Here is a 13,927-nt window from a genome sequence, read left to right as displayed (position 1 = left end):
AAAAAACAAAAACTACAGTAGAAACTGGAGATTTTGCCCTTTTTATCCTCACTGTTGGGCATTGCAGGAGACTAAATATTTGCTGTTTTGAAATCAGAAAAAATTGCTAAAAGTTAGAATAAGCTGAATATTAACATAGGTTTTAGCCTGTCAGTTACATAAAAGATAAATGACAATGTCCAAGCTAATATAGACCTCTACCTCAAAATATTTGGGTTTAATAAAGACATCTCTGGATGTTAAGATGTGTTAAGGTAATACCTCACAAACACACATCTTTCTTGAGTCTTTGGGTCCAATTTATGTATGCCTAAAATACCTGCAATCATCTATTGAAATAAATAAGCATAGGAAACACTGCAAGAATGTCTATAGGCAACATGTTGTTCAGGAAGGAGACGGTTCTATAGTCTGTCCCTGAGATCACCATGTTGTGGTGTCATTTTCCACACTGAAGCAATTCCTGAACGTGGCAGGGCTGAAACGCCACTCAGTGAAGAAGAAGTAATTATCCGCAAATCAACAGAAAAAGCCGCATTTGAGTTTCCAACGCATTCAGGGGCAGAGACATTCATTTTTAGACACATGTCCAGTGGTCTAATGAAGCCAAAGGTCAAGTGTAAGTAAATTGTTTCTTGATACCGTGTTAGTAAGCAAGTAGCAATATGCTATCAGACTGTGGCAGTTTCAACTGTATATTTATGCAGCATGATGATACTCATATTATAATAGTTATCACTTTCTGAATATAGAAGGCATGTAGTCACAGTGTGATGTAAGCCAGCAAACAAAACCAAAGCTTAAAAGGTTATACTGATTTGCATTTGAATATTTTTCACACTTGTACTTAACAATTTTGAGACAAAGGTGGAGCAATGAAATTCAATCTGAGCCCCAATTAAAGACAAATGTTATCCAAGGGACTTTTACAAGACAAACAGTCGATTGATATTCAGAAATAAATAAATCTATAACAGTTCAGTGGCATATAAAGGGTTCAATTCCAATTTGGTCCTACTTATACAATACAAAGCAATCACAATCAGAATCCAATTGGCTGAAAGTTATCTTAGAAAGTCCAGCTGATTGGTTGAAATGAACCCCTTCTAAACGCAAACAGCAAAGCTAAATACTGAATTGTGCATTATAAACAGATCATCTCCTTTAAAGCGAACATATAAAAGCTCCAAACTGTCTAAATCTAACAGCAGTCAACTGATATTGTGTGTGGGATCAAACAGAGACACACTCGCATCCAAATGCAGCTCACCACCTACACTAATTAAGGATGAGGCTATTCAACAGCTGATGCTGCATACAAGCCAATTAAAATTAAGAAAGCCATCTTGGGATTGATGAGGCTTGCTTATAGGTGACCCACATGCATCCTTTCAACCTGGAAAGAGAAGTGGCAGCAATAATGAGACACCCTGCAAAGCAAAATGTGTCAGAGCACACAGTGTGCTTATTTAGGCCATAAAGACTTCAACTGTCCAAAGCAGAGGAATCAGAGCCAACAGAGAGTCATTGCATCTCTCCATAACCACCGAATCAACTCCGAGCTGCAATCTCGATTAATACATGGCACTGCTGGGACCTTCCTCTATCTTCCTCTTTTTATTAGAGTTGCTCACAAACACAATAAAGGGCACAAATTCCCATTTAAACTAACCTTTCTCCATCTTTGTCTCCATCCTAGGAGTTAATACATTCATCAGCCACTCTAATGGACTCGGATACTTTCAGGAGAGTCTTAGAGACGACAAAAAACGTTAATTCATTAAAAAGTATCTCGGTAGTGTGGATTATCCCATCTATCTTACTGCATTTTTTGTACATTCATTGCTTTTTTTCAGAGGCAACATGTCGGTGGAATGTTGAGTGTACGCGGTTTTCAAAGCAGCAGTGAAACTTAAGATCACCTCGTTACATGTTACTGTTCAGTGCTAATTTCAATCAATTCAACTTTTCAAGTTCATTTCAGCAAGTCATTTTCACCGTGCCTTGATGCCTCCATAATTTGGCTTCTTTTTCTTTAACTTTATAGACGTTATCAAACGACTTCATGCTACAATGTCTGCAGGCTGACGTACCACGACGGGCGTGTCCCGAACTGTGTTCTCCGGTATCACCACACTGTAAGTGTCTTTTTCCCACTGTGGAGGCTGGTTCTTTACATTGGTGATGGTGACAGCCAGTTCCACCGAACTGCTCTTGTTTCCTCCGTCTGTTGCTACAATCTCCCTGGTGATGTATGTCCTCTGTGGACAGAGTAAAGGCAGAGAGGCTAAAGGACAGGAAGAGAAAGCAAAAGGCTGAAGATGTGACTTAATGTCAGAAACTGCAGGGCAAAGAGTGTGGTGCGTTAGACTAACATGTTTTGTAGCAGCTCTGCATAGCAGACTACTGTGAATTAAGCAATTTTGAATTAAGAGTTTTGTATTGTGTATGATGTAAAGCAAAAAAAAAAAAAGAAGAAAGCTTAGGTTGTTAATAGGAGCTTTACGGTGCTGAAGATACAAATTTTCAGTCCCCTCGGTCCTGGAAGAGTCCGAGATGTGGTGTATGGAAATCATTACATGGAATATTCCTCTCTTTTTTTTTATTCCAAACAGAATCGATTTTTCTTTGTTGTCGTTAGTGAAGCAAAGGACAAAAAGGAAGGCAGATATCAGATAGCCTCCTCTGTTAATGGGGCTCTGGTGAAGATAGAACCACAACTGTCAGCAATAAAATGCTAAGATAAAAACATTCTCTCTTTGCTTCAGGTTGACGAAAATCATTTTTTATTAGTGACAAACCAACATTTAATTCTATCCTCTAACAAGTTATTAAGTTTGACCGTAAATCCAGACATTCTTCTTGAGAAACTGTAGCAAGTGAACGTTTGAGTTTCATCTAAGTAGCAACACTTTCCATTACAACACTTTAACTGTTTTTTAAACCACTATTTGTCTTTCATTAATCACAAATTAGCTCTTCGCAGCTTTTGTGCAAATAGCACAGCATTAGTTTATGATAAAAGCTTTTTGTTCTTGAACTTTAAATTTCCACAGATTTAAATATCAGCCTGAACTCGGCTAATATTTACCTGAGAGATGGGCTGGTTGACGTACACCCAGCCCGTCAGCGGGTTGACCCTGAGGTACTCCGGCTGCTCACCAGACATGGTGTATGTGACGGCTGCATTGCTGCCAAAGTCATCGTCATGGGCTGCCACCCGCAGGAAACTAGTTCCGATCATTGTATCCTCACGAAGGAAGTCTGAGAAAAAATGGAAGCTGAGTTATTTGTATATGTTTCACTTCCTTCAGTATGCTCAAAAGTACGCGCAATGCCGTTAAAAGAATTAGCCCCTTTATAGATTCCTTCTACATTTTCCTTTTGTTTCCAAACGTTTAAGATCATTGAACTAATTATCTGAAACAAATTGAAATATAAAAGATAAACTTGCTTCCAATTAATGAATTCATTTATTAAGGAAACACCATATACAAACCAGCAAGACCCAATGTGAGAACTTCACTGTCCTCTCTTGTTAAATCATTTTTAATTTATGAATGACCACATTTTTGGTGAGGCCTGATTTCTAGCCAGACATTAAATAAATAACTTAAAAAGACCATGTCTGACAACATGGTGTAGACTGTTCACACAGCAAGTCTTATTGCTCAATTCTGATTTGTTTTTGCTGAACTCAGATTTCATCAGGAGTGGGGGTTGGGATTCATACTGCTGCATGATGTAACCAATATCAGATATCTGTGAGAACGGTGTACGACCCCGAAGCGACCCGCATGCAAAGAAGAAGATTGCAAACACACAGCAGCGCTCTGTTCTCAGAAGTAAACTTCAGAGAAAACACAAGAAGAACACACCAGAAATCTGCTTCTACACCTGCAGAAAGAGAAAAAAAGCCCACAGAACTAAGGAACCACAGCACCAAACAACAAATGTATATAACATTTAGGGGCTGATGGAGGGTTAGGATGTCTCTTAAGTGGGAGTGTTCCAGTTGTCCAATAAAATCAAGGCCCAAGATGAAATGAGGCCATGGAACTAGAGAAGAGTATCCTGCAGCCCAAAGTCCTTCATTTGTGTACGGGGAGGAAAGGACACAAAATCAGCGGGACACACAATATCTTCTTACACTCATATCGGAGGTTCTCAAACTTCGGGCTGTTGTCGTTCTGGTCCAGGATGAGAATATTGAGCTGACAGATGCCGATCAGGGGGTCGGCTGCCTGGTCAGTGGCAGTCACAGTCACCGCATATTCCCGCTGACGCTCACGATCAAATTTCCTGGCAGTCACGATCACACCTGGAAACGTTAGGGTGGCAATGCAGATCAGACAGAGCACCAAATTATCTCAAATTAATCTGCTGACAGAATCCCGCCACCAAACTTCAAGCGTGAGTTGAGATTACGTACCAGTATCAGGGTGGATACTGAATGCAGGAACTGTAGAGTCTTTGTGCATAAAGCCGTATGTGACCTTCCCATTGGAGCCTTCGTCTGCATCCACAGCATGAACCTGCAGAACGAACGACCCCGCTGGCTGGTTCTCCAGAACCGATGTGCTCTCTCTGTACTGCTGACACTGAGCAGAGAGAAAACAGCAAAGACAACGATGTGTGTGTGTTAAACGTTTCGAAAGGGTAAAAATGAGTGGAATGGTAAATGTGTTAATAAAAAAGGCAATGAAAAATAAAAGTAGAATGCTTGCATGGAGATTGTTTCTATTTGACAAAGACAAAGGTTTGTTAAAGTTGGTTCTTTTGGATTATTTCTGAGTATTTTCCTCAAACAGTGGTGTAACTACCAATGCTGGTACTTCTGTTGGCTTTAAAGAAATGTTAATAAAAATAATTTCCTTTAAAACAGTCATGTGATCGCAACAATTCACAAACAGTAAGCTGAATTATCATTAAAACACTATCCAGAAAATGAATGCTTTATGACACCAGTTTTATTTGATTGACATAGTACAGCACTTCTAACATACTGTAGTACTTCTAGTGCATGTAGTGTTCTGCAAAGTACACCTATAATTAAAATACATTCATAACAGTAAAAAGTAAAAGTTTCAGGAAAGATAAAAAATCTGATATTAATACTTATTACTAACGGCATCACACACTTGCATTAAATAAATATTTAATGCACATGTGCATGAAAATGAGCATATGCTATAATAACACACAAGAGGAAATGGCAGAAAATAGCTCCCACTCCTGCCGTTTACTTTTAATGTTTTTACTGCTAACTTCCATCCATCCATCCATTTTCTTCTCCCTAACGGGGTCGGGAGGTGCTGGTGCCTATCTCCAGCTGCGTTCCGGCCGAGAGGCGGGGTCACCCTGGACAGGTCGCCAGTCTGTCGCAGTACTGCTAACTTAAAAATCCTATTTTTAAGTTACTCTTAGCGACATAACAAGAAAATATTTACAAATTACAACAAAAAAAAACATATAACTTCAGTTTATCTTTCACTAACATATGATTTCAAATTCTAAAAGATGCTATATTTATTTGACTTAAAGGGTAAAAGTTAGCAGACATAACTAATGTTGTAATATTTCACAGTGTATGTTGCAGAAAAGATGGCCGATATTAATTAATTAATTAATATACAACTTATATAGCGCCAGTATCTCGGGATCTTGTTCACGAATGGGGGAAGAGGAGAGCGAGAAGTCGCCAGGCAGATTGGAGCAGCGTCTGCTGTGAAGCAAACACTGTACTGGTCCGTCATGGCTAAGAGAGAGCTGAGCCAGAAAGTGAAGCTCTCGATTTACCGATCGATCTCTGTTCCAATGGTCATGAGCTCTGGGTCATGACCGATAGAACAAGATCGCAGATACAAGCGGCCGAAATGGGTTTTATCCAGAGGGTGGCTGGGCTCTCCCTTAGCGATAGGATGAGAAGCTTGGTCATCCGGGAGGGACTCAGAGTAGAGCCGCTGCTCCTCCTCATCGAGAAGAGCCAGTTGAGGTGGCTCGGGTATGTGGTCAGGATGCCTTCTCGACGCCTCCCTGGTGAGGTGTTTCGGGTATGTCCCACCGGGAGGAGGCCCCGGGGAAGACCCAGGACATGCTGAAGGGACTATGTGTCTCAGCTGGCCTGGGAACACCTTTGGATTTCCCCGGAGGAGCTGGAACAAGTGGCTGGGGAGAGGGAAGTCTGGGCCTCCCTTCTTAAGCTGCTACCCGCGAGACCCGACCCCGGATAAGCGGAAGACAATGGATGGATGAATATACAACTAATATTAGAATTAGTGTTCTTTGTGACACAGAAATGCGGTTTGAGAGGTTGTCAAATCTCATCCGGCTCCAATCTGCTATAATCACCACCAAAAGCTTTATGTACATATAGTTGCTCCAGTGGGATTCATACGAAGAAGTTGTTCTTGATATTTTTTTTATTTTTTTATTTTCTGTTCAGACCCATCACTGCAGTTGTCAGACATGTACAGCATTATTCTCTTCATTTCAACAGTGCTGACACTTCGGCTGTTATCTCCCACTGTGCAGCTCTCACATTCTTCTCTTTAGTCCTCAACTCATGTTTTTTTTTGTTGTATTTTTTATTTTTTTGGTACTGATGTCCCGCACGCTTTAGGGAAGGCAGCCAGACCGTTCATCCCTTGTCGCCGCTTCGTTTTCAGATCCATTCGTGTTCCGTTTAGTTCGTCCCTCTTCACAGGGAGCAAACACTTTGTGAATTAGATCGAGTTACTCAGCCAACACAATTAACCCAGAGGGTCGTGGGGAGTGCGGTGTGTCACAAACGGCTTGTTAATGCGAAACAAATTGTTCAGAGGTTATTCAGAGCAAATGGTTTACACAAAAACAAACCAAAACAAACAAAAAAGAAAATGTAATGAGATGCTTTAAGCAGGTGAAGTGTAAGGCTAGATGTGTGGTGGGATTATTCAGGGTACAGTGAACAAATCTCTGCCTGTAAACTACTGAATTGATATTAACTTTAAATGCTGAAAAAAATAATATTAATGATAAAACAACCAACCAAGTGCTAAATATTTAAATTGTTAGAGATTGTTGCAGTCTCAATAACTGTCCAACAGGAAACTGTAGGGTGCAACAAAATCAGAACTCCCCTATGCAGCTATGTACTGCTGCAGGTCATTGATTCATAATTTCTTTATCTTTACAACAGTCCAAATATGTCGTGTCCAGCCACCTTAGCTTCAGGGGTAAAAATATCAAAATAAACATGATCTTTATTAGAAATGATATTGATTAGAATAGCCATAAACAGTGGTTTGTTACTCTTTATTACATAAAGCAGCTTTATAACATTATCATTTCTAAAAAAAGTAATTTAAGAAGGACTAATCTCTGCATTTTTGTAAAAACTGGTGAAAATTTTTATTATATTATTACATAAAGTGGCATGCTGGGCATTGTAACCCCATAGCTGCAGCATTCATTTTGCTTTATAAATTCCTATTATTTGACGAGCCACACCATGAGATAGGGACTAATGAGAAGACGAGATTACTAACTAAAGGTTAGTAATGGATGCAATCAGTAGCTCTATGTCTACAATGCCACTGCCACTGGGAAATACAAGAACCTGTTACGCTCCGAATCACCACCTTTCTGTGCTTTTCTCTCTTTCCTTTGCTGTCTTGGTCTACTGAATGCTGCCCAGAGGCCCGAGAGGCTGTGGCACGTCCAAAGATCTGGAATCCAAACAGGATGAGGGGTTTCTGTTGGCTTCACTGTCCAGATGCCAACTATGAGCGACAGAGGAAAAAGAGACTAACCCCGGGTTGTCTTCACTAAATGAGCTATGGTGTTTTACAAACTGAGTCACGTTCTTTTCCACATTTTGCCACATTACAAAGAATAAACATTTTTATATTTATTGAGACTTTATGTAGTAGACCAAAGTGCCTGACTGGAGTGGAATAAAAATGAAAATCGGACATGTACAATGCTCTCTATTTCGAAATACAACAAATAAATAAGTAAAAATAATAAATCCTGTAGGCGCAAAAAAAAAGAGTCCACTCTACCTGTGTGTCATTTAAAACCTCAGTACAGTTGAAATAAGACAAAACTACCTGATAAGTAACTTCTTATCTTTTCATATTTTCATATTTTTGTTCATAGTTTGTCTTGGAGGAGGCAAATGTCAGCAACCAGGAGACTGTTTGTCTTTTTCAATCAGCCTCTGGTTAAAGAGGAAGAAAAGAGTGATTGAAGTGGAATACACAACAGAGAACCCTCAAGAGAAAACTCAGCGTGAAGTTGACTGTATTTTCAGCTGTAACGTTTCAGCGAGAGACAAAAACATAACAAAAGCGACTTCGATCTAACCAAATTTGGAATTATTAGCAGCTTAAAAGTGAGGTTGGTTTTCAATTTTGACTTTTGCAGCTGGTTTCCATTGGTCCAACATTATCCCTTTAAAGACACAGAATCCCCCTTCGTCTTCTTGTTGCCTGGCTAACAGGATATGAAGCAGAAAGGAAAACACTTCCCGTTTCACTTTCTTCCCACAAGAGAGTAAGTAGGCTTTACTCAGCAGCAACACACACACCTCCTATTCTTCGCTTGGGATACCTCAGGGGGCTGAAAAGTCACATCATTTAAAATTGAAACATGGCAAGAAAAAAAAGCTGGTGGAGAGGCAGCTCTTCCAGAGCAGGTCGGTCGGGATTTCCCCCATCCCTTAAAGCCTTAATTAAAAGACCAAGATGATGTAGGATGGAGATGCGAGGAAAGAGATGAGGGTCATGCTCGCTTATCGCTCCTGTAGAGGAGAAAGATAGGGACTAATGAGAAGACGAGAGAGGAAGCCAAAGATATGGATACAGATAAATGATAGAGAACACTTCCACAGGATGGAAAGGCAGCAGAACGATATTAGGAGAGGAAAGTTTTAGATTCGTCGAGGAGAGGTGGAATAAAACCGCAGAGCTGCTGTGGAAGATGAAAACAAAACACTTGGGGAAGTGGAACGAGTTAAAATTGCACTAGATAACGGCAACGTGTGATGGTGCGTCGTACCTGTTCAAAGACGGGCTTGTTGTTGTTCACGTCGTCCACTCCCACTATGACCTGCGCGGTGGAGGCCAGCGCCTGCGGCCCACCCGAGGCGTTGTCGTCTGTGGCCGTGACGTTGAGGACGTACTCCACGCCCTGCAGGCGAGGCGGCGGGCTGGAGCGCAGCCGGATCAAACCTGCAGCCAAACACAGCGGAGGGAGCAGTTAGCCCACTACCACATCTTTATGGAGGATCGACTTCAGACATTTTAGTAAATATGACCGACCTCCAACGAACAAAGAGCCTTCCATTGATTTTCTTTCCACTAGATTACATGTGACAAACTCAAAGCCTGGGGGCCAAATCTGGCTCATCGTAGCTTTTTATATGGCCCTCTGGATTCCAAGTTAGATCAATAAATCCAGTCAGTTTTTCACAAATCCACAAAATTCATACAAAATTCACATTTTTTTCCAGATTTTACGGCAAATTTTTCTCAAAATTGGCCAAAAACATTGGGTATAAGTGACTGTTCAGCCTTCCAGGATGTCACGTTGTCAATATGGTGATTAATAAAAAAGCACATTTACATTAGCGCATCACACATTAGCGCAAATACTGTAAAGTTTTTGTATAAATATTTCTAAATGAGCACCACAAAACTTGTGACTTTAATTGCAAAAAAACACAAAAACAATCAAAAAATCCTGGATGGACTGAAAAGCTATTCAACATAATTCAATTTTAAGAATCACTTATTGAATGCTGAAACAAACAGCTTTTTTACGGGTTTTATCATTAATTTATTATTAATAAAAAAAATGTTAACCACCTGCATTTATTGAGAGCTCATAAAATTCACAATAAAAGGCAAACCTTTTACCTTTTAGCATCTAAACCATATTGATTTTCTGCTCTAGGCGATGTTCACACAGCAGGCCAATGAAAACCAAACTTAAGTTTTTTTTGTCAAAACGCAAACAATATCATGACTGTCTGAACGGCTCAACTCCAAACTTTTCACCCAAAATATCAAATCCAATCAGTCCCAATTCCACATGTGGAACTAAATCGAAGCGTCTGCAGTGTGAATTGTCATGTCACATTTCATACGACTTCTATCACGACTTCAGTGATGTTAATTCTGCACCAAAAGAAGCCAGATGGAGTAAATTTGGACATGAGCAATGGCTGAAAAATTTTAACTGTAATTATGACATAAGTAAAGCTGTAAAGCTCATCCCATCACAAACTGCTGACTGACTCCACAGACTTCTCTATAGAAGCTGAGGTCAACGATCCACAAAAGGCCATTGCTAATGGTGGATTAGTTAGAAAAGTGGATTTGCTAGTGTCCTGTAGATCATTGTGCTGCCTTAACTAAGTGTGCTTGGCCTTTGGCTCACAACTATAACAGATTTGTAAAACTTGGCCATGGAGGCCAGCGCCTGCGGCCCACCCGAGGCGTTGTCGTCTGTGGCCGTGACGTTGAGGACGTACTCCACGCCCTGCAGGCGAGGCGGCGGGCTGGAGCGCAGCCGGATCAAACCGGCTGCGCTCCAACCGGTTTGATAATCCCCAAAACCTTTTAGAAAACATTCTGTGGACTGATGATTGAAATGTTAAATGGTCTGCATCCGCGGCACGCTTTACTCCACAATCAGGCATCCACATACCCTTACACATATGTATTTGCATTGACTGCAAGAAACTGAACTTTTTTGGAAAATGGATTTCCTGTAACATTTGGAATAAAATCAACCTTCTAGAAAAAAGCCCACTTACTGTCAATCAGATAAGGGGGTCGTGTGATGAATCCATGGTTGTCACTCCGATTCAGGACATGAGTGACAATTTGTAATCGATGAAACAATGAATTCTGCAGGCCAGTAGACTAAATCACTGACAATGTCTGGCCATCATTCTGACCCATGCAGAGGCCAATATCACTTAGGTCATGCAGAATAATGATCTGCAGTACTATAGAATGTCCACTTTCTAATGGTTCAAAAAAGCACAATGGAGGTTTTGAAGCGGTCAAGTCAAAGACTTTGCTTAAATTCAGGTGCTATGTTGGTGCCTCCAACAGGGCGCTGATGCTCAAAAGCAATGAATCTGAATGAAAAGGACTCCATAAACATCCTCTGATAGTCGTTGCAGAAAAGGGCTCAAGGTCTGATTATTTTTGCACAGACAGGTGGCCTTAGTAATCTAAATCATCTGCTTGAATTAGAATGTTTCTGTATTTCTTTATGTTACTGTTGCCTGATTTCAGATTTTGCTTGAATATTTGAAATCTGTACAGTGGCAAAGACCTTTTGACTGCATTGAAATATTTCACCTCAAATCAAACTTCCTCTCATGTGATGAAGGGTAAACACAACAAATGAGTCCAACAAAGTGCATTGAGCTAAATTAAAGCACTGTTCTCTCCACAAATGCCAGAGAATGACTCTGTGTCCATTTTTATCTCCAGCATTTGTCATTATTTGGGATCGCCCGATGTTAAATTGATTGGTATTCCCTTTGTAGTGCTGCTGCTGCATCCCATCTCTCCCTTCCTCCGACTGACTCTTTCAGTCTGCTGCAGGCGTCTCATCTGCATCCCACTCTGTGCTCTGAATGACTCTTCTCCACTCTGTATGCATCTCATCATTCTGCGCTCTGTTTACCTTGTCTGTGTGTGTTTGTGTACGCGTGTGTGGGCCAAAAGTGTGGACACACTTATTACATCCTCCTTATCTTCAGAGACAGCGGCGGGTGCCACTGTTGTCATGTCCCCATTTGACTGCTGTTGCAGCTCCGACCCTGAAGTTGTAATCATATATGCGCCTACTGTAGATACGCTTTTATGTGTGCTATTCATCCTTCTATCTTTGCCTAGCAGACCAGGGGGACTGATGTGACAGATTAAAGTCCCAAAACATATGATCATTGTTTGTTTTGTTTTTTTTATCCTAGTTTTGTGCGTCTTCTCCACGCAGCAGCCAAATCACTGCAACTGCGCCTGCATGAAACATGGCAACGAAAGACTGACTGATCAATCAAGTGGTCTCTAAGGAAAAAACCATACTAAATAAAAATACAAGTATTTTAAGCACTCAGAACTTTTAAAGTTATTTTAGAAATACATTCTGTGTGAGTTTCTTATTGTCTAGGTAATGTTTTCCAACGATTGGCTTCCCAGTGAATGAATTATTGCCATGTACATGAACAGCTTTGGTTTACAACGCAAGGCAGGTGATCAGGTTTGGGAACAATTCATCTGAAAATTGGATCGTCACTTTTTCGCCAACTGTGTTTCCACTGACTGTATAACTATCCAATTACTGCCGCTGACCTAACCCATGACTTGAAAACAGGAAGTTGTTGAAGCATTATGGCAAGGAGTGTTTTCTTTTGACTGACTTTATGAACAAACTTATTTTTTAGGTGATTTTAGTCTTTTTTCTTATTTAATGGAAATTGCAGTTGATCTGTGTGATGTACAGCAGGCTGCTGTACCAATGTACTCCTGACACACATGAGACTGTCTGTGAATCATCAATCAGTTCATTTTAATGTCTCTAATAACCAGTCAACTAACAAAACGTGAGAGGAAAATTGTATTTTGGCTCCATATTTAAAATTTCTATCCAGATATTGTCATTTCGTCTCTTTTTAACTACTTTTTGTAACTATAAACAAATCCTTTCATGAGCAGGGTTTGATTAAACCACACATCAACAAGTAGTACAACAATAAGAGTCATTCTTGGCTTCAATCAAGAAAGTTGCTGTGACTTAGCAATATGACCTTGCAAAAAAAAAAGCCAATTTAAAAAAAAAATCTGCAGATTTATTCATCAAAACATCTCACTCTGAAATAGTTTATTTTATATTATTCCTAAGTCTAATCCAATATACACTAAAAACAACAGATCCATGTTTAACTGTAACTCCTTTTCCTGTTTTTGTCCTCAAAGGAGGAAAAGTTAATGTACAGTCTTGCCCTATGCTTCACCCCACACTAAGCTTTCTTTGCTGTAAAGTTTTAGCTGAGCGTTGTGTCGTAAGTGGTAGCTTATAGTGCATGCTGCCAAATCCGGGTCACAGAACACTCAACATTTACTCAGCAGGAAGTCCACTTAAAGGTATCTGACTGAGTTTTCTGTCAGTTGCTTTTTACTGCTGACATTGAACTGTTTTCAGATGCTGTCTTTTTAAAGCCTCCATTGGATAAAAGCAACACTTTATCTGATTTGCAGCCACAGGGTTCATTTATTTGGGGAAAAAAGAAATAAACCTGCATGAACCTCCTTCAATTCTACTGCTCATAAAAGTAGAAGCCATGATGACTGTAGGAAGGATGGAGGGAAATATTTAAATGCAATTCAAAAAATCTGCCTTTAAAAAGCCAAATTAGATTGTTTTAGTTCACCAATGACCTGTGTAAGATCAAGCCTTAGCATCACAATAAGATTAAACTCCAGAGTTTGACTAGGACACACCAAAAAAATTCAATTGAGTTTTCATTTTGTAACCGTTTCTAGACTGACGACAGCCAGTAGTTGTGATTCGGCTAATATAGAAGAAAAAAATATATCATTTCACAATTGCAGTGTTTCCATTAAATAAAAAATAAAATGGAAGTCACGCAAGAATACATTTGTGCATACAATAAGTCATTAAAAACATGCCACACAATCACCCTTCAACTACTTCCTGCTGTCTTCTTCTTCATGGTTTGTGCCAGTGGGCAGCATTCAGTTGTTGATCATGTGCCTCGTGTCATGCGGAATCCCAGCACCAAAACTATTTATTAAAAAACAAGCATTTTTGAAATCGATGTTTCCATTAAGCAAATTTATTTGCCATTATTATTGTTTTATTTTTGATTTTTGTATGCCATCTACACTGATATTTTTAA

The 13,927-nt window shown here is 39.9% G+C and overlaps 1 protein-coding gene across 1 annotated transcript in view; it reads right to left on the bottom strand.

The window, feature by feature from the left end:
• The window catches only part of si:ch211-186j3.6 (neural-cadherin), a 295,346-nt gene that overhangs the window by 148,418 nt on the left and 133,001 nt on the right, over positions 1-13,927 (bottom strand). Inside the window, exons 8-12 of the mRNA XM_055060057.1 lie at positions 9,043-9,215; positions 4,433-4,601; positions 4,151-4,321; positions 3,092-3,264; positions 2,094-2,261 (exon numbers count right to left, since the gene is read on the bottom strand). Of these exons, the coding sequence (XP_054916032.1) occupies positions 2,094-2,261; positions 3,092-3,264; positions 4,151-4,321; positions 4,433-4,601; positions 9,043-9,215 (854 nt within the window). The remainder of the gene's footprint in view (positions 1-2,093; positions 2,262-3,091; positions 3,265-4,150; positions 4,322-4,432; positions 4,602-9,042; positions 9,216-13,927) is intronic.

This window comes from Poeciliopsis prolifica, unplaced genomic scaffold (genome assembly GCF_027474105.1).
Source record: "Poeciliopsis prolifica strain line A6 unplaced genomic scaffold, Auburn_PproV2 SCAFFOLD057, whole genome shotgun sequence".
Lineage (NCBI taxonomy): Eukaryota > Metazoa > Chordata > Actinopteri > Cyprinodontiformes > Poeciliidae > Poeciliopsis > Poeciliopsis prolifica.
The sequence above is the reverse complement of the archived record's forward strand: the minus strand, read 5'-3'. Positions and strand labels throughout refer to the sequence as shown.